The sequence below is a fragment of the Castor canadensis genome, chromosome 5 (assembly GCF_047511655.1).
Source record: "Castor canadensis chromosome 5, mCasCan1.hap1v2, whole genome shotgun sequence".
Lineage (NCBI taxonomy): Eukaryota > Metazoa > Chordata > Mammalia > Rodentia > Castoridae > Castor > Castor canadensis.
In genome coordinates this window covers 125,344,194-125,365,328 of record NC_133390.1, presented here as the reverse complement: position 1 = coordinate 125,365,328, position 21,135 = coordinate 125,344,194, and the positions used below count along the sequence as shown (strand labels likewise).

General features: G+C 41.6%; 1 protein-coding gene across 3 annotated transcripts in view; it reads right to left on the bottom strand.

Annotated features, from left to right (window-relative positions):
* The window catches only part of Tgfbr2 (transforming growth factor beta receptor 2), a 79,971-nt gene that overhangs the window by 32,041 nt on the left and 26,795 nt on the right, over window positions 1-21,135 (bottom strand). For all 3 annotated transcript variants that reach the window (XM_074074044.1, XM_074074043.1, XM_074074045.1), the window contains 2 exons: window positions 12,563-12,731; window positions 7,753-7,943 (listed from right to left, as the gene is read on the bottom strand). In XM_074074044.1, the coding sequence (XP_073930145.1) occupies window positions 7,753-7,943; window positions 12,563-12,731 (360 nt within the window). The remainder of the gene's footprint in view (window positions 1-7,752; window positions 7,944-12,562; window positions 12,732-21,135) is intronic.

Here is a 21,135-nt window from a genome sequence, read left to right as displayed (position 1 = left end):
AAAGAAAGAAAAAAAATCTCATTTGGCCTATACAAAAGAAGATACAGAGAAAGTCAAAATCAGAGCTGCAATTGTGACAGAAGGAATATAAATGCAGGACCACAGAGTAAAACAGAAAAGAAGGAAAGTATGCAAGGCATACGCACACACTTCCAAGGAGCAACTCTCAGGTTTGACTCTAAGCTTTCCTGGTAGTTAGGGCTGAAGGAAGAAATAAGGAAAATACAATCATCTCCATCAGGGCTGACCTGAGTCTTTCTATATGAAACCTTGTCACATTCAGTCATTTACACCCTGTCTGTGGCTGTTTGACAGCAGAGCTGAGTAACTAACTGAAAATGGGAATCCATATTCTGCAGAGCTAGAAATATTTATTATCTGGCCTTTTATCAAAGAAGTTTGCTGGTTCCTGCTCTATAGGCTTCAAGGTGTCCTTAAGATCATAAGCAAGGAGGTCCTCATGAGGGAAGCAATGTTTCCAAAGAACAGAGCATAGTGACATTTGTCCTGGCTTCCTCATGAAGACAATGGTACAATGCAGGGAATAGCACCCTACATTTTCCCCAGGGAACATGTCACTTGGTACATGGGACTCCTTATGATGGACAGCACCTCATCTAAACACAGTTTAGATGGAAAACTTTTCAGCAAGGAGAACATAGGACATTGGTATAAAGTTCCTCAGACCCCTGGTGAAAGCCAAGGATGACATTTGAACCTGGTGGAGCAGGAGCAACACTTGCAGCTCAAATTTATTGGATGCTTACTCTGTCAGGAACTGTTCTGTTCTCTACACAAATAAGTCCATTTATCCACAATAATCCAATTTAAGGTACTCATTATTTCTACCCTCCATATTTCAGAGGGGAGACAGGTGAAGAAGTTCACCCAGGGACAACCAGTTTGTATGTGGAGAAGAAGGAATAACCACACAAGGGAGACTCTGCATTTAACCCCTAACCCATGTTGTCTTCTCAAAAGAAGAACCCCCTGCTGGCCATCATTTATCAAAATTATTCCTCATAGATGTGGCCCAAAGTTGTACTTCCCACCAAGTACTTGCTGAGTGGTGAGTCTGGCTGCCATTGTAGCAAACAGAACCATAGCCTCTTATGGAAGGTGTGCGGCTTTCTGTGGGCACACACATTCTGCCACAGGGAGGTGAAAGGGTAAAGATATTTCTTTGAGATGGGGCAAGATTTTTGGATTCTTCTAGAGACAAAAGGTAGGACAACTGTGGGAATCTTAGGAAATCTCTGCTACTTTCTGGAAACTCATTTCTTTATCATTAAAATGAAAAGTTTGGGTAAGCTAATTCCATGAGTTTCATTTCAACATAAAAAGTTCTATAAAACAAGACAACCACTTGAACGTGATTAGTACAGGTGAGCACCGGCCACAGTAGGTGCCAACCCAGGGAAGCTTTCTGTGCCACCATGGCTCTATGAATTTCCCCAGCCTTGGCCATGGGCATGGTGCAGACTTGCCTGCACCTCAGTTAAGGAAGGGGTGGGCCCCTGCCTTACAACCAATCTGTCAAAAGCTTAGGATTTGAGTCCAATGCTAATTCTATCTCCTACATGGCCAGGTGCCTCTAATGTTCTAGAATAAGCTGTTCAGCTCTACATCAGGAGGAAAGCTAGGATGGTAGGAACTAGTAATGTGGGGTCTGGAAGCGTCCAGTACACTTCCTTTAATTCCCCAGGGGTCACACGCTTGCTTTCCATGTTCCCAGCTCCAGCAGATGAACATACACATGAGAAACAAAATGATTCACGCTCTTTTTAACACCATACTACTACTCCTCCCTAGGGCTTCCCAGAACTACCAAACATCTCATAGATCCAGTTCAGAATAGTACCTTGGAAAATGTATCTTGACAACATTCATAGATGTTTCTTGCTTTGGGAAATATGGGACAGCCCCCCTCCCAGATAAACTAACATCAAAGTGATATGGAAATCAAAGTAGTATTTACTGCATATGAAAAATGTTCAGTATCACTAATCATCAGGGAAATCAAACACCAGGAGATACCATCTCATCCCGGTTAGAATGACTATTACCAAAAAGATAAATAAGTGCTAGAGGCAATGTATGAGAGAGGAACTCTCATACAGCTGGTGGGAACTAAAATTAATACAGCCTGAAAAAATCAGAAATAAACCTATCATATGGTCCAGCAATTCCACTAGTGGGTGTATATCCAAAGGTACTGAAATCAGTACCTAAAAGAGACATCTGCACTCCCATTTTCATGGCAGCAGTATTCACAACAGCCAAGCTATGGAATCAACTTCAGTGCCCATTGATGAATGGATAAGAAAAATGTGATATATATAAATACATATATTCCAGTCATAAAAAAGAATGAAATTCCATTATTTGCAGTAACGTGGATAGCACTGGAGGATGTTATGTTAAGTGAAATAAGTCAGACACAGAAAGGTAAATACTGCTGGTTCTCACATGTGGAAGTTAAAACGTTCATCTCATAGAAGGAGAGAATAGAATAATGATTACTAGAGCCTGGGAGGGTGTGGGGGAGGGGAGGTGGAGAGAGGGTGGTTAACCAGAACAGGGCTATAGTTGGATATAAAGAATAACTTCTAATGTTTCATAGCACAGTAGGATTAACTATGGTTGACAACAATTAATTGAATGTTTGAGAATAGCTAGATGACAGGAATTTAATGCTTCCCATATAAAAATGTGATAAAACTCTCAGGGGATAGATATGTCAGTTTCTCTGATCTGATCATTACACATTGTATATATGTATTGAAATACCTCTTGGTACCTCCATAAATATATTTTATTACTCTATGTCAAAAGTAAAATACGTTGTTTTAAAGAGATATACTTACTGAAAAGGTGTCGAATCTTCTCTACATCCAAATCTACATTAGAACATTTGTGGAGCTAAAAAAGATCCACAAACCACTAGAGTCCTGCTACACAAATGGACTAAGAAAAGGGTATTTAGCTCAATTCCAAATGACCATAGTTATGGCCAAATTGACTCCTCTTGGCCCCAGTGAGTTTATAGAATGAAATTGGCAAGACTTCTATGTGGGGTTCCATCCTATTCATCCTACCTGGGCGAGTCTCGCAGCACCCCTCATACTTTAGTGTGCAAATAGGTCATTGAGGCCTATTACAGGTGCTGAGCAATGCATCCAGGAGCTCCTGGGAACGCTGCTGCTGCTGGTCTGTAGACAGAGCAGCAAGGCTCCACCCCATCCAGAAGTGGCACATTTCTCAGCATGGACTGTTCTCCTTACCCAGGGAGGAGCGGTCAGGCAGGAGACATGTGCCTTATGGCAGCAGTGGTACCAAGACACTCTTGAGCCGTATTTCCTTGAATTCCCCACAACACCCCACACAGGTGCCAAGACAGCAGGTTTATTTGTTGGGTAGCCATGCAGTGGCCATTCAGAGAGAAGGCCATGTGGCCCACAGCAAGCTTTCTGCTGAAAAACAGAAGCTGGAAAGGGAAGTAGAGAACTGCGATTGCTCTAATCACTGATCTGAAAGGTACTTGTGAGTGCCTATTTAGTTGCTTCCTGCTGTGATTCTGAGTCAAAACAAGAACAATGTGCCTTATTTGTAATATTATCCAACAATGTCAGGGATGTGGTTAGCTTTGATTAGAAAGCCTGGGCTCAGCATGCCCCCCTTGCCTCTGTGAAGACTTGGTGGGGAAAAAAGAAACTGGAAGAGACAGAGATGAAAACAAAGCCAGCCTCTCCAGCACACTGGTGGCTTAGGCCCTTAGGGTCTGAATGCTTTGCTGGCAGGACCTGGCCAGAACTCAACTGTGGAACTGCAAAGCAGGAACAGACCTAAGGGCTGAGCAGGCCTGAAGGATTCCTAAGCCCTTTATAAAGAGCCTAGACAATACGAAGAGCTCAGATAATGACTACTTACCCCTGTACTATTGTAAGAACTTTCTATGTATTACTCTATTTGATCTTCCTTTGTGTTTCCATTTTGTAGACAGGGGACTGAGGCCTGGTGATGTCAGGTCCCTGGTCCAAGGAAGCACAGCTAAGAAACAGTAGAGTGGGCCCTAAAACCCAGGATCTTGCACTGACCACTGCCCATACTGTTTCTTTCTTTCCTAAACAGCAGAAATCATCTCCCTGCCCCATGTTCTGCAAAGTAAATGTCTTGTCTGCACTCAGAAACCATTTGTGAGCTAAGCAAAGGGATGATTCTGTTTGAGTCTTAAGGTTTAATTAGACAGCAACATCCAAGTCATGTCTTGTGGAGTAGCCATGCCATCTGCAAGTGCATAGGCAGTTGTTTGCCAGAGCTCCTCTCTCTCTCATGGTGTATGCTGCTCTTTAGTCCTGACCACCTGTCAAGTCTTATTGGGTGGATAGGTGTCACCAGGTCATCAATAATGACCTATCCAAACAGTCCCTCTTCTAATTTGCATTTTGCATTATGGTGAGGTAGAATCTAAGGTTTTTGACAAGAGGGACTCTCAAGAGACAGGAAGAGGGCAGCTGTGAAGAGCAGCTCTGGTGCCCCTCCTGCAGAAGGCAGGAACAAAAGGCTACACTTGGGGACTGCAGGGGAAATGAGGGTACCCTATTCAAACAGAGAATAAATAGGTCTTTTGATTAGTATTTTTGCTTAGAACAATGGTTTTCAAAATCATGACTCAGCTCTTATTAAAATAGCAGCATTAAAAATAAAAATCCACACTTAAAAAGAAATCTTGGGACTCAACTTTGTTCCCTTTACATATTTAAGAAAAATGGGTACATACAGTTGTCCCTTGGTATCTCTGAGGGATGGGCTCCAGGACCCCTGTGCAGACACAAATCCTCAAATGCACAAGCCTCTTATATAAAATGGTACAGTTATTTTTATGTAAGTTATGTATATCCTGTATACTGCGAACTTCTCTAGATTACTATAATTCCTAATATGATGACAGCATTATGTAAATAGTTGTTATACTGCATTGTTTAGGGAATAATAATAGGAAAAAAGTGTCTATAAGTGTTCAGTACAATAGAACTTTTTCAAAACTATTTTCAATTGTGGTTAGTCGTACGCATAGATGCTGAATATACAGATGCATATGGCCGACTATCTGTTGTGCAGTTGCAGATCAGAAACCTGACAACCACCAAAGTTCTGTGTTAACAACAACACAACAAGATATACCCCATGGAGAAATAAAAATTACTTGAAGAGTTTTCATTTCTTCATCCACATAAGAGAAGTGGAATCTGTGGCTCTGGTGTCACTGTTTTTGGCAGGGAAATACACCACTGTAGACGACAGAGATGCTTGAAATTGAGCATCCTCGCTCCCACTCATGAGGACATTTTGGGAGACTCTGAAACCTCCCAGACATCTGAGTCATCGGATGCTTGGGCTCTCCTGAGTTGTACAGTGAGAAACTGGGTTTATGCTGATTATCATCCTCATGAAGAAAGAAAGATTAGTCTGACAGTGAATGAGAGAGAAAGTATGAATGGATGCCTATGAATATTATCTGAGTTGAAATGTACTGAAAATGAGTCATTGCTATCTGAAGGGCTTGCTATAAAATACATACCCATCTATAGGTCATGCATTAAGTTCTGTCCTTTTGCACGAAATTAAACTCCTTCATTGTAAACATGTCAGAATGCAGAAGGAGAGGAAAGTTTTATAGATGGTAGCAAACTTGTCAGAATTTTCTATTAGGCTTCTATTAGGCCTTCTTTTTAAAAGGTAAACTACTTGAGGAAAGTTGACCTGTGAAGCCAGAATGTCAAAGATTATCATGCTTTCGTGTAATTTTACCTATTTGCATCTTCCTTTGTAGTTCGAATCACATAAGGAATATGAGAGAGTAGAGTGTCAAGACAAGAAAACAGGATAGAGGAGTGATTTTGCAAAGTGTTGAGTAACAAGATGTGTTTATCTGCTCTTAGTGCACTGAACAGTGGCAAAGGTGGGGTGGGTGGACAGGAAGAGAAGGAGAGAACAATAGGGAAAAGGCTGGGCATGTTGAGCTGCTGAGTACCAGGCATAAAACGAGACATGTCCACGTGTATACACAATACTTGTGTTCCAAAATTTTTTTTAACTGAATCAGACCTACTTCAATCTAAACTAACCTTTCTTCTCCTCTGAATGCACATTCATTCTTTTTTTGTCTTTATTAGTAAAGTTTATGGTTGGGGTCAGTTTCCATGTACTAGGGAGTACAACTACGACTCCATGTGCTAGAGTAGTTGTAGGGTGATAGCCTAAATGTACATTTTTAATACCATATTCATTAATGATAGTAAAATTAAGACTATCCATGTTGACTGTTGGATAGGATACACAGAAATCCCTTTTGGGAGAAAAATTTGGCACTGATTATTCATATTAAAGATAGATATAACTTTTGATTCACTTCTAACAATCCATTTTGCAGAAATACTAGCACAAATGTGAAATATATATATATATATTTTACAAAGACAGTCAATGTAGTGTGAAGCAGAAAACTGGAGATACTTAAGTCACCTACTGACAGAGGAATGGTTAGATCAGTTATGGAAGATACGACATTTAATGGAATTCTAGGTAATCACTAAAGATGCATACTGTATCTGTGTGTACTGCCTTGTTTAGAAGGGGGTTAAAAGTGGTTGATTGAGAAAAATGTAAATTAACACTTATAGTATGATCAAGTATTTGCACTATAAATAGATGGAACAGACAAACAGATGGAAGGATGGACTTATGGATGGTTGAAAGGATGGATAAATGGAGGGAGGCAGGGGAGGAGAGAAAGAGGGAATGGACTAATAAGAAGGAGAGAGAGATGACAGGAATGATAAATATGAATGTGGAAGGTACATGTGTACTTCCACAAGCTGTCAGTATGGATAGTCTGTTAGGTTGGGAATGAGGAGGACATAAGGGAAATGCAATTTTAATTTTCATACACTGTTGGATTGTTTGAATTTTTGATGAGATACATATACTACATTTGTAATTAAAACCACTATTTGCAAGTCCAAAGTCATGAGTTCAAACCCCAGTCTCCCCCCAAAAATACTACTACTAAATCAGTTTTTTTAATAATTGAGAGAATTATTAAATGTGTGTTTTCTTTTTTTTTTTTTTTTGCAAGTTCATTAAGTGCTGAACTTCAAAGATGGAAGCTAGTATCTGTCTCCCCTGGCTTCTTGAGTAACATTGGGTCATTGTATTCTCTCTGCATTTCAGTTCTTCTCTCAAATGAGACCTTTTAGACAAACCCCAGGAATATGCACATTAAATCACTTCAGTTTAATTTAAAGACAGTCCCCCTGCAGGACCAAATGGTCCCATTAAATCTCTAGACCAGTGTGATACTCAAACTAAAACACAGACTGCTGGGCCCCAGCCCCAAAGCCCCTGATTCAGTGCTGTGGGATGGCTCCAGATAATCTGCACTTCTGTCAGATTCCCAGGGCTGCTGTTACTGCTGCTTTGGGCTCTGCACTTTGAAAACCACTGCCCTGGATGAAAGAGATTATTTGTCAAGGACAGATTCTAATGTGGGCTCTGGGGAACCGATTTGCTTAGGGCAGGTACCAGTTTTGCTACTTCCTAAGTACCTTCCTAAGGCAATGAGTTTGTCACCTATAGAGCACATACTTCCTCTCCATCACTGGCCCCAGGAGGACATTCTCTGTGGGATTGCAACCAGGGATGTAGGGAACTGACAGGATGTCTGCCCCAAACTCTCAGAAGAAAACTCACCTTCTGAGAAGATGATGTGGTCATTGCACTCTTCAGCACTACAGGCACATATAAATAAGGTCTCACCAGGCACTTTTTTTTCCTTCATAATACACTTTGGAGAAGTAACATCTTCCAGAATAAATCCATGGTAAGGGAGCTTGGGGTCGTGACAAACCGTCTCTAGTGTTATGTTCTCATCATTCTTCCTCCTGGGGTACAGTTGTTCATTGGGGTTGGGAGAGAAAAGAGAGAGAGACAGAAGGAATGAATATGGTCTCTGGACAGAAGGGCAGTGTGATTTGTATTTGCCATTTGAAATTGTTCCTACTAATAATAACTGTTCTCCATGATTATTGGGCTGTCCCATACTCTCCTAGACTTACCCTGCTCATTTCTGTTGGTCCTTTGTTTAGTCTCAAAACCCACTTATGATTTATAAACGTGACTGCTTTCCATGGGGGTTTTCTTGCTGGAGAATTTTACACATTAGGCCTTCACTGAATCCTTAAGGGAAGGGCATGGACACACATAGGTTTCCTAGATGCTCAGGATAATTTTAAATTTTCCACTGCAAGGCTTTCAAGGTGTCCCTCACACTTTGGCAGAACCAGGGTCTTGTTGACTAAGCAATCCCCAAAGAGGATGCCTGGGGAGGCAGTGGCAGATTCCCTTTTTCTGGGTCACAGGACACTCTGTGCAAGGGGCATATTCCATGTTAGCAGCTGATTCCAATGACAAAATGGAAAGAAACATCCTAGATGAAGAATTGTAGTTCCCAGAATTACAGAAAGGAACAGAAGAAACATGTCCCCCCAAATCAAAACATATGGTAAAAACTGTAGTGTTCTTTAATTATGGCTCAGTGAAATATTTTATGCTGGCATAAACTAGTTACTTATAGATTTAGTATCCTTTTGCATCATATATTTGGAGACTAATTTAGCTAAGGGTTCAGAGATCTCTCACGTGATATGTTCCTTGGTCCTTAGCAAAGGCTCAGTTGAATCTACATGTACATTGCATATTTTAAAAAGACAAGATTAATACCCACTATTATAATTGCAAAAGTCAAATTACAACTGGGTACCATATCTCTACCACTTCCCTGATGATCAGGCATCTGGGCATCCTGGAGGTATCCTGGATGACTCAGTCCAACACCAAGGTTGGTCTGATACCTGTCTTTCCATCTTAGTCCCTTTCAGGTGCAAAATATCTGTCTGGTTAAATGTCAGTACAGGGGACTGTACTCAAGGGGATCCTGAGTGTGTAATAATTAGGCCTTCAATGAAGCAACAGACTCAGTCAGCTCTGCTAGTATAATCTTCCATGAGGATTCTGGGTATGTGTATATGAGTACATGCATGTGTGCTCGTGTACACACAAGTGCATGCTCACCCCCACTCCACCCCAAAAACTCATGACTCACAGTAAGGAAAATGAAGGTAGGCTAGAATTAAGAAGCAGCTAAGGTACTGAGTTCACCTAGAGAAGAGGCAGGGCCTTTCCCAGGAGAACAACCAATTTTGACTGGTACCACCTTCTTAGTGCTTAATTCAAAGACAGTAAGAGATAGAAAGTCAAACAAGGAGATATGAAGAGTAGGAGTATAAAAGAGCATGGAACAGCCCAAGAGGAAGGGATTTGGTGTTTGTGTCATCCATGCAGTCCAGTGGTAGATCCAGTAGAGTTAAATGTTCCCTGTGGTAAAAGAACTCAAAGACTCTCAGCTAAAACTATGGCAGGCACACGGGAAGCCATCTCTTGCCAGGTAGACCCCTATGAGTATAAGAAGAACCTTGTAAGAAGTAACTAAGTAGTTAGCAAGTAGGTAGACCCTTCCTGTAGGAGGAGTTACTAGGGAACTAAAGAAAATTAAGTAAGAGTTGACATGAACACAGTGAAGATGATGCATAGTTAAAAACTATGCTGAGGGCTGGGGGTGTAGCTCAGTGGTACAGCACTTGCCAGACATGGGCAAGACCCTGGGTTCAACTCCCAGCACCAAAAAGAAAAAGACAAAAAACCCTACAGAAACCCAAAGTCTACTCATCCTTAGCCTTCAAGGTCTCTGCACTGCACTGCAAAACTGTGCACACATGGAACACACAATTTTATGAATGTAAGTATGTGCATAGATTGTTTTTCTTTTGGTAATAAAACAGCAGCATGCTGAATCTTCTACACTCATCGAGAAAAGCCTGGTGACTCCTTGAGAAACTTCTAAAAGCCAAGGAAGGAAGTGCGAGCCTGTAATTACCAGGCAGCCCTTTCACAGCCTCTGGCTTCCTACTTTGTAGCTGCTCAGAGAACTAAGGGTGCAGAGAAAGCTACCATAATACTCACCTCTGGTAAAATTCTGAACTCATTTCTCCACTTACTGCTACAACAGAATTTCTGCTAGGCAGAACTAAGTTTGCAAAACATCTCAGGTATAGTTGAGGGCAAGAAGGGAAAACATGTAGGGTTTGCTGAACCACTGACAGTTACCAATATCCATGAAAGAAGAATCACTATAATGAAATTAATTTTGTTTGTAAAGTATTTCTATCCTTAGGAAAAGTGGAAGCATTTTGCATGGACTGGATACACAGCTGACATTAGTTAAATGAATGAGTGAATCAATCAATCAATGAAAATAACACAAAAGCTGATAAAAGTATTGGAAGTCATTCCATGACAGAACCTTCCATTTGCCCCACTTCGCTCTTTTTGAAATAGTGTCCTGTCCAGTTTGGGTTTCCCAGAAGCAGACACTGAGCTCTGGAATGCCATGCAAGGAGGTGTTAGGAGACACTGCAGGACTGAGGAAGCACTGCTGTGCAGTGAGAGAGGTCAGGCTGCTATGCAGGTTGCTGCAGAGGAAGGGCTCAAGCTGAATGACCCTTAAAAGTTGTCCCAAATTGAGTAGCCAGAACTTGTACCTCTCCATCATCTGGCTACAGGATGCTGGCTGCCATGAGGGTCTACCAGGAATGAAGCAGCTCCTGTCAAGGAGAGGAGCCCCTGGAGGAGCTCAGGAGTAATGCCTGGGCATTCAGCACTCCCAGGGAGCAGGAGCCAGTGCCTTGCTTCTGAAAGGGTGGGGAGCAGCATTCTCTGTACTTTCCTTCCCATTCCGTTATCCACATCCCCACCAAGAACAGGGTTTGCCTTTTGCAAGACAGGTAAGAATAAAGCTCACTGGATTTACTGTTTACAGTTATGACCCCAAATTGAAAGGGAGGTCCCCTCCCCTGTTTAACATGCTCACAGTTCTAGTCTGAACAATCTTGATTCACATCCAGTCACTTGGACTTGTACAACAGGTCAGGGAAACATTTAATTAAAGGAGCCTGCTTTTTAGCAGGAGTGAGCCCTAGAAGGAAGTATGGAGGCCAGGAGTCTGGTGTCTCAGTCTTTCCTCTGCAGATCATCCAGCCTCTCTGGAATTTCACTTGACTCTTCCAGAGAAGGAAGTTCTTTCTAGAACTGGGAAACTATGAAAATGTTTAAACTTGTGCTGAGCACAAGTCTGATGCTTAGTAAATGCTACAGATTCTCCATCTACCCTTTGGTAGATACATACAAATTTGTATTTCCCATCAAGCAGCCTTTTAGTTTCTCCTGACAGAACCCATGCATTCTTGTTACTGAACTAACCATGGCTAGCTGCTTCAGCCATTCCTCAGATGGCATGTTTTCTAAACCTCTAATCACATTGGACCTTGTACACGACATCCTCTTGGCCAAAATCCCCTCTTCCAAAGCATTCCCCAGGGCTAGATGTGCATGAAGGAAGCAGGTACAGCAAGCTGTCCTGCAGGTCTTTGCTGTTAACATTCCTTTAGATCTTAAGAAACCAGTTCATCCCCTGGTATGTATGGAAATTTGCAAGGTTTCCAAATCTATCATCAAGGCAAATCTGTGGTCTGGAGAAAGTCTCAACAGACTCATTTCCAAAAAAGGAGGGAGAAGTTTTTAGATTTATATTATTTGCCAACCAGCCTGGAAACACCTATCTACTTCAAGTAATTGCTGATAAATTCAAAACATCAGGATAAGTCTGCAAAATATTTAATTCCATGAATGGATTTACACACATTTTATACAACTGGGACTCTTAATGATCAATGTTTCTCTTGCTCATGCTCTTGATCTACACCTATGAATTAGTCAAATGATTCAAGAGTATTCAGAGTGTAGGTATAAGAACTATTTGAGATGTTTGTATGTAGGAGGGAGGTGAACTGGAGGGAATGAGAGACACAGGAAGTGAAGAGCAGAGAATCTGGTCAAAGAAAAATATGTGGTCCTAATCTAAGAGAGAGAGAAATGTCAGGTGTAGTCTAGAAGTAGAATGGGGCTTCCAACTAACCAATTGGTTGTCTTTCTGGCCCCCTTAGTAACTTCCCCATTTTTTGGCAAGTGTTTTCCTATCTCAACAGCCAACCTTTTCCCCACTCTCCTTCTTCAATGCAGAAGGGAGACAGCCTCAGAAGAACAAAGCTCCTGGTGTCACTATAGGGGACTGAGGAGGGGCCAGTTAAATAAGTAGTAAGTGACAAGTCACTCTTCTTGAGACAAGGGAAGGTTTCTAGATTACTATGAATATTAAAGGTCATCATATATATATATTATGATCATATATATGTATATACATATCCATATACATATGTAGTATATGATTGTGCACATTTGCATATCCCTGGAAACCACATTTAATAACTGAGAGATGGTTTGAATGAAAGAGGTTAGTGTCTATTATACTTAGGGACAGAGACACACTGACTATGTACCAGGAGGATGCATGGTTTAAAGAAAATGCCTTCTTAAAAGGCCCTCTTACCACACGGCCACACAGACTTCGTGTGGCTTCTCGCAGATGGACGTGATGCTGCAGTTGCTCATGCAGGACTTCTGGTTGTCACAGGTGGAAGATCTCACATCACAAAATTTACACAGTTGTGGAATCTTGACCGCACCACTGTTGTCACTGGCCAGCATGTCATTATTAACTGAGGGGAAAGGCACAGCAAACAATTATTCAACAGCTATGCAGCCTGAAGATGGATTCCTGAAGACATTATGCAGTTTCAAATGAATTTGAGGTCATGGGAAGGAATATGGAAAAAGGAAAATAACACATTCACATCAGATTAGACTTCTCCCATGTACGCTGTATATAATGAAAGCCACTGTATGGTGGTTATGGTGGAAGGGCAGTAGCTTCTTGCTCTTGTCAATCATTGTCATAAAGCATTTCTTCTACAAAAAGCTTATTAATCAATAAAGAAACAGATTGGCCCACTGCATAGTAGTAGGTACTCAGAGCACACACACAAAAAAGTGCCCTTAAAAAAATTACAGTTTCACTTGTGAACAAACAAGGAAACAGACCAGGGCAGGGTAAGCCAAAATAGAGGGAAGCACAGAGGATGTGGGAACCAGAGAAGAGTTGTCACCCAAATAGACAGAGAGGTCATAATCAAGCAAAATGGTGAAATTCAAAAGGGAGCAGGCCAACTCCCAGGGGAGCTCTTAGATCATGCATAAGACCGAGTCATCATTTTCCTGGCCTGGACCTTGAAGAACTCTAAGGAACTCTGCAAAGCACAGGTTGAATTCTGTGAATTCTGCCCTCTGCATTGTCTGCAGGCCACTGACCAACACTGCCCCAATACCTCTTAGATACAAGCCCAGGAATAGTCAAGGCAAAGTCTGAAGGCACCACCTCAAAATCCTGCTGTCTGTCACTTCTTGGACCTCATCCCTTAGTTCTACTGTCACTCCAACTCCTGACCCCTTACTTGACACCTTGGAGGACATGTGGGCCTTTCTGGGAAAAAGTCAAGTTTATTCCTCCTTAGGACTTTCATTTTCTACTACTTTTGTTTGGCTCTTGTAGTCTTTCTAGCTAAATGTCATCTTCATCCAAAAACTACCAGCTAGTAACTACTACAGGATTTTGTTTTATCATCTGCAAATTACGTGGGTCACACACAGGCTTACAATCTATCCACAAAATGTAAGCTCCATGAGACTCGTTCTACCTTGTTCACACACTGTACCTTCTGTGCCAAGAAGAGCACCTGTGACATAGAATACATTCAAAACTATTTACTGAATAAGTGAGTGGGTGGAAGAATACACACAGGTGTAATTGTAAGGCACTCACCGTCAGCCACTTTTGCCAAGTAAATGCAGAACCTCTTCACTCAGACTGGGGAGAGTGTGATCACAAATGTCATAATTCATTCACAAAATATTGAAGGCAGATTATTTTTGGCAAGCACATGCACACCAGGGGCAATAAGCAAGGTACAACACCCCATGCCCCATCTTTTCCTCAGTGGGATCTCCTTCCATTGATGATGGTAGTAATCAAAGTCCTAGCTTGGGGAAGTAAGATAAAACTAGGAGGCATTCAACCAACAAACATGAATCAATACAGATTCCCTGACAGGCTAAGAAATTTGGATCCCATGTAGAATTGACAAGTTGCTGGTTCTTAGGAAGTCAGAGGCACTTAACATCCCCATGGAGAGGTCTGAGCAGGGCCTTGTGTGCCCTTCTGTGTAAGTGCATGCCTGCCAAGAGAACAGTGGCCTCAGTGCCCTTCCACAGCCACTCTCCATCCTGTGAATTTTAGATCTCTGCCATCAGTACTGTGCCCTACATAACCTTCTTTGTTGCTTGCGTATAACACCTGTTTCCTGGGTCTCTAAAAATATAAACATATATAATTTAAGACTTGCTTTCTTGTGGTAACAGTAAATACAGAAAAAAAAAAAAACCATTCATCCCTTTCGGGCCTCAAGTTCATTTCAGGAAGTATATTTTTAGGTAACAAACTATTTTGAAATTCTCACTGTCTCCCAGACCAAGAGCTCTATGCTTAGCTAAAAATACAGGCAGAAATGTTCTCTGAAACTTGTGTTAAATTTGGGACCCACAACAATGAGTATGTATTTTTTCTACAATGGCTGTATTTGGATCCATTTGTAAAATAACTAATTTAATCCTCCAGATTTCTCTGTAAGACACTGTCAAGACAAAACAAAGTATTTTCTCTACTAGATATTTTATAGAGTATGCTCAGAACAAGCATCTATTTGCTGATTAGGACGCTTTATTGGTTTTTAAAATACAAAATCAAGCCTCCTTGGTATGGAATTCAGCCTTTCAGCCTTTTAGGATTGTGTCCTGATTACTGGTTATCAACTCTGGAGGTGGGTTGGAACCCATACCCATGAAGCTTGATAAACAAAGAAGACTGGGTATTACTGTGAGCTGTCTGGTTCAATTATTCTGGAAGGTGGCCCAGGCATCAGGATTTTTGGAAACTGCCAGATGATTCTAATGTGCAGCCAAGGTTGAGAATCCTGAGCTAGAATTAGTTGGAAAAAACTCACACGTACAAAGCAAAATATCAGTGCCCCCAAAACGCAGCTTATGTGATGAAACAGCTTCTCAATGTCGCTGGAAGAAGATCCCTTGTGAAAGACATGCACTCAAGAGATGTCATTACTGCTCTACACCCCTGATAGAGAAGAGCCTTTTGGGGCTGGCCAATCCTTTTCTAGCCAAAGTCTAGAAGCATGAGAGAAGTGGCAGGAGGCGGGAGTGACCAGGTAGAAATAAAAGCAGATGAGACTGATGTTGGAAGCAGCAGCAGCTACACAGATGTGCTGACAAGGATAAGTGTTTTAGGTGCCAGGAAAACAATCAACAGGGAGGAGACAAAAGAGGACAGCCAAGAAAGAGAAAAAGAAAGGAAGGCATAGAGGCAGAAAAGCAGAGATTAAAGAAGGGAGGCAGGGAGGGAAGGAGGGAGGGAAATAGGAAGGGAAAGGGAGAGGGAAGGAGGAAGGGATTTGAGACATCATTTTGCACAGCTTGGGCACCACTTGCACTGCAGTCTGTGTCGATGGGGCCCTGAACACGCACAGGTGAACAGTGCTTGCTGCCTCACTGGGAGGCCCAAGAGAAAGTTTCTCAATTCAGTTTTTGGGAGAAGGCAAACAGCCAGCCATACATGAATGCAGGCATATTGGGGAAGAAGGCAGTATATAATGAGAGTTTACACCTACTGAGGACCTACTGTGCACTACAAAATGTGCCTAAGTTATAACATATCACCTCATAAGCATCCAGTCAGAGATTCCTCACATTTTTGTTTTTCCTTGTTACAGCAAAAGATACCACTGTTAAGGTTTGACCAACATAAATACTTTCTTCCTTCCTCCCTCCCTCCACCCACTTCTTCCTTCCTTCCTCCCTCCCTCCCTCCCTCTCTTCCAATGCAAGACCAACCAATGATTCCCTATTAGTTGGCCCAAGAAGCTGCCCAGTTTAATAATCTTAGCCAGCCCCTAAGGCAGATAAACCTCCACATTTCCTTTTAGCCAGTACTCTGTTCTCTCTTTGTGATGGAGGCCATGAGGCCCCTTGAGCAAATGTTTAGGCTGGGATAGTTAAGTTCCCAAGACAAAGCTACTCTTAAACTTAGGCTCATCTAGTTTTGAGAAAAACTTTATGAACTCATTCTAAGGTGGGGAGGAAAGAAATACAACAAACATTTGCTCATTCATTCAGTGGGCTCCCAGTTTCCTTGAAGGTCTGTGGGCCCAGGTGAAGAGTCCCAGGCCTATCTCAGAGTCCTCAAGAGTCCTGGATGACATGCTAAGTAATGTATTGCTAACCAGGGTATGATGGAGGGGACAGTCCTTGGCTGTGTGCAACATTTTTTCTGCCTATTCCAATCCACAGAAGACATGGCACCCATCATGATTTTGTACATCAAACACCATCTCCTTATGTTTAGCACATAATATGTGACAAGCCAAAGGAATGGAAAGGCAAGGGAATGCATGCATGTCACTAGCTAGAAACAAGAATATTACTAAAATTACAACAGAACCCACCTATTAACTCTTCAGCAAACCCTCGCCCAAGTTCAAAATCACTTCCAATGTGGACTGTTAAATTGTTTTAAGTATCTTTAGTTAAATGTTCTAATATTAAGGCAGTCTATGTGAGTCATTTTTTGGCAGTATTGGGATTTGCACTCACTAGGCAAGTGCTCTACCACTTGAGTCAGGTCCGAAGCTCAAAGTAGTAGAAGATCACAACAGATCTTCATTCTTGATAAAGTTCTCCAAAGAGAGGTTCCAATAGGTTTACCTCTCACCTAGAAAGTCACTCACTGAGAAGTGAACGCAGGCAGCCTCTCTCAGCGTGTGACAGTATCACATGGCCCACTTCTCTCTTAACAAGCCATGAGTAATATCGGAACCTTCACCCTGGGTCACACTGCCTTCCTCATTTTATCTTATACTTTCCCCAAACTCATTGCCTACAGCAAGAGGGTCCAGGTTTTAAGGATATCAACTAAGTACTTCGTTGTATCTATTTGTGCAACAGTACTATTGTCTTTGACAGTTGCAAGTGAGCAGCTTAATAAGGTTTAAGCTATTCCAGATACACATTAGGAGCTTTGAATATGACTTCTTAGTACATATCTAGTGTCTACTATAGTTGAACCATTAGGTAAAATTTCAAGATTTCACAAATGATCAGAAATGCTTTCTTGCTTATTCTCTCCACTATTCTTTTCTGGCATGTTTTGGGGAGGAAACTTAAGCATTTATTTATTCCACAAACACCTGTGTTTGTCTCGCAGGACCACTGAAATTGATGCAGTTAAGACTAACATCTCAAAGAATGACCCACAGCGACTGGTGAGCAGAACTCACTATGTCTTAGGGCTTTGCTTCTCAAATGTTATTGCACACACAGGTCTCCTGGGAATGTTTTTAACCTGCAGGTGTGGGGTAGCCCACAGGCTCACAGGACTGTGGGGACTGGCAATTCTGACATTTATAGGGCGGACTAGAAGGCTGGATACTCAAGCTGGAATTGGTACTGAGGTTTTGAGGCAGAACCCTTCCCCATGAAACCTCAGTTTTGTTTGTTCTTATAGTGTCTAATTGACTTACATTATATAATGTAACCTCCTTTACTTAAAGCCAAATGATTGTAGCTATTACATCTATGACAAAATACCTTCAAGGCAACATCTAGATTGTCTGGTTAAAGAGCTGGGTACTACAGTCTAGCGAATATACCCAATACTGCCCATGTAGCTAGGAAGTGCCACGCTGTTCCCATGTGGGGCTGCTGGTCCATCCCACAACCAGCAGGATAATGAGCCATTCTTTCCCTTTCTCTACTGATATTGAAGTCAGAAAAGTGAAATACCTATTCCTCATCTTTTCCCAGGAACTTACAGTTCTTTCGATCTGCTTTTCTCTTAAATGATTTGGCTTCTTAAATGATCACAGGCCCAGAGCCTGCTCACCATATGCGTCTGCTTTGAAAGGTTTTCAATTCTAGCCAGCGTTTCAGAGTCAGACACTAAGGCAACCACCTGGAGGCAGCCTTTATGGTCTATGATGCTGGCAACAAATACCCATAGCCCTCAAGACCAGGTGGGACAAGTCCATTGTCCTGTCACACCCTGTCCTCCCACAAAGAACAAAGAAGCAAGTCAAGAGATCTAGGGGGGGATCCCTTTTGACTCTTCATGAAAGGAAGACATTTCCACTTCAACCAAATACTATAGATCGATCACTACAACCAATAAACACAAAACACTTCCCAATTAAGCAAAGATAGGAATATTTTAGGAATATTTTCCTTTTCTGAAAATCTGTTGTATACTTGAAACTTAAATACAATACAGTTCTTTCTTTTCCGTTTAACACAATGTGTTTGGTCCTAACTCCCTTTGTAATTACAAGTATCTTGACATATAACACTTAAGTATAAGTATCCTTCGTGTGACAGTCAGTCCCATGTGGTCTCTGGTCACTAGGATTGGTACTGGAGAAATACCATTAGCTGAGGGGGCCTAAGGTGTTCACAGAAAGAAAATAGAGATAAGTAGCCTGAAGGCATTGATTCTCCTTCTCATGCAATTGTAAAAATTGTAATGCTACTTTGTTAAAAACCTTCCAAAGGTGACTTTAGAGTATAATTAATACTCTAAAGTCTCTTTGTAATGCAAATGCCTTGTAATTCTTGCTTTGTAAATAATAAGTACTCAACAAATGCCACAAGAATTAGGTGCTCATTGGAAATTTCCCACAAGTGCTCTTCACTGTTGTTGTAAAAAGAAAAATGTTGCTTTAAAATTCCAGTTCCTGTCTTTGTTACCAGAGAATAAGGACTTTAAAATCAAGGCATTTTCCTGCACTATGAACAAGAGAAATTCAGGTTGAAAGTGTGTAGTGTACCTCACCTACCTCACATCGGAAAAAAGCAGGTCAGATAACACAGCAGGTTGGTCAAGGCATGGGGAACAAACACTTTCACAAAGTTGGGGTGTAAACTGGTATAACTGCTCAGGAGTTTCTGTCAAAGATATCTATTAAAAGTACAAATGCCACTAGCCTTTCACCTGGCACTTTCACTTCCAAGAATGTCAGCCATTCATTGATAGATTCATTGCAGTGTTACTGGTAAGAGCAATTGGCTTCCAAACAACCTAACAGCTCATCAGCAGAGCAGTGGTATAATACATGAGGTAATGCAAACCAAAACTACGATGCAAAGGTCAAAAAGCAGGAGGCAGCTCCATCTTTGTAGCCAGGCTATACTATTCAAGAGAAAAAAAAAAAAAAACAAGGTACAGACCAAAGTGTAGAGTGCAAACCTGGGCTGGACGGCCTTCCTTGCCTAGGAATGTGTTCTCTATCCTTGTCACCTACAGGAGGTTGGTTTTTAGGACTCTACTAACCAACTTCCACAGCCTCAGGCTTCCAGGAAGCCTGGCCAGTGAGGAGACCCAGCAGCATCTTAACAGGAGCAAAAGCAAGTGTATTTGAAGCCTTTGTGCTCTAGCCCCTCCCTGTGGAATTTTCTCAGTTGTCTTGAGTCCCTCACTGAAGACCCCAGCTTCTCGTAAGGCAGTCACTTCTAAGACTTACTTCTGCCTCCCCTTGTTGCTTTGGGCCTAGGCAGTCCAGACAGCCATCACTAGCCATGGGTATCTGTGCTGCGTCTTCTCTACTTTTGGAGTTTCCTTCTTTGTTAAAAGTCCTTTACTAACCTCTCCACAAATCTTCCCAATGAGAGTGCCATGTTTGCTGTTGGAATCCTGACAAGCACCCAACTACTTGTTTTCTGTTGTTTATTAAATAAGAATACACATGTGTTTATATTCTTCTGTATGTAGACTATCTCTTCAAGTGGATGCAAGAGGATGAAAATCAAACATTGTTTGGCTCTAGAAAAGAAAACTGATTGGACAGGAAACAGATGGAGAGGAAACATTTTATCTCATGCCATTTTGTCAATTTTGAACTTTCTATCATTTTTCTGTACTTAAAAACTGACTTAACATAAATAAATGACAGGTAGATCCTATCATGGCCGATTTGTGAGGCTTTCACAAAGCACACAATCTCTGAGGCATGAGAAGCAACAGTGGTGACCCCCCTCCTTTCTGGTGAGCCTTATAGTGTGGGCAGGAAACAAACAGATAAGTAGTCAAAGGCGTCAATTTTGGTTTCCATGAAAAGTGTTTTATAGTATTAATACTGTTCTTAAAACCTTTCAAGGATATTATAATTAATACTATAAAATCTCTTTAAAGGTGTGGGGAAATCACTGTAGTCAAAAACCTAGTAAGAAAAGATAAGATGTTTTCCCATTTAGAATGCCTCCTCCCACCTGGTCAACAATTAAGGATCCACATAGTAAGAGCTTTGAAACAACTAGCAGGTAGGTACCTGGCCTCTTGTGGCTCACATTCTAGTTGGTGAAGCAAACTTAAATGCAATTCAGTGATCACCAGTTACTTGCCTCTACGTGCAAATGTGAGGTGTGCAGTGGAGAGAAAGACTTGAGGGCAGACCCTGTAATTTGCTGGAGGAGTCCATACTTACAGGATGGATGGTTCTGGGAGGATGGGAAGGAAGAGAAGGTTTTCAGGTCTGAGAGCAGAGCTTGGGTCAGGAAGGACTGAGCAGTGCACAACCTTCTAAAGCCAGATCTCTGAAGACGGAGGTGCAGTCAACAAACCATAGACTCCATTTTACAGAAAGGCCGAGGCACACAGATGTTTTAGGATTGTACAATGTTAATAAGATTGGCTTGGCCAAAATTAAATTTACAAAGGCTAGGAGTTGAGGAAGCAAGGAAAAGTACCAGGAGAAGCTCAACAGTACAGAAGACCAGGGGCTGGCGGAGTGGCTCAAGCAGTAGAGCACACAAGGTCCTGAGTTCAAACCCAGTACCACCAAAAAAAAAAAAAAAAAAGAAAAGTAACCCAGACACTTTGTCTACCTAAACTTGCAACACAAGGATTCTACTGTGAGAAGGATCTGCATAAACTTGATGAAGGTTTAAAGCTTG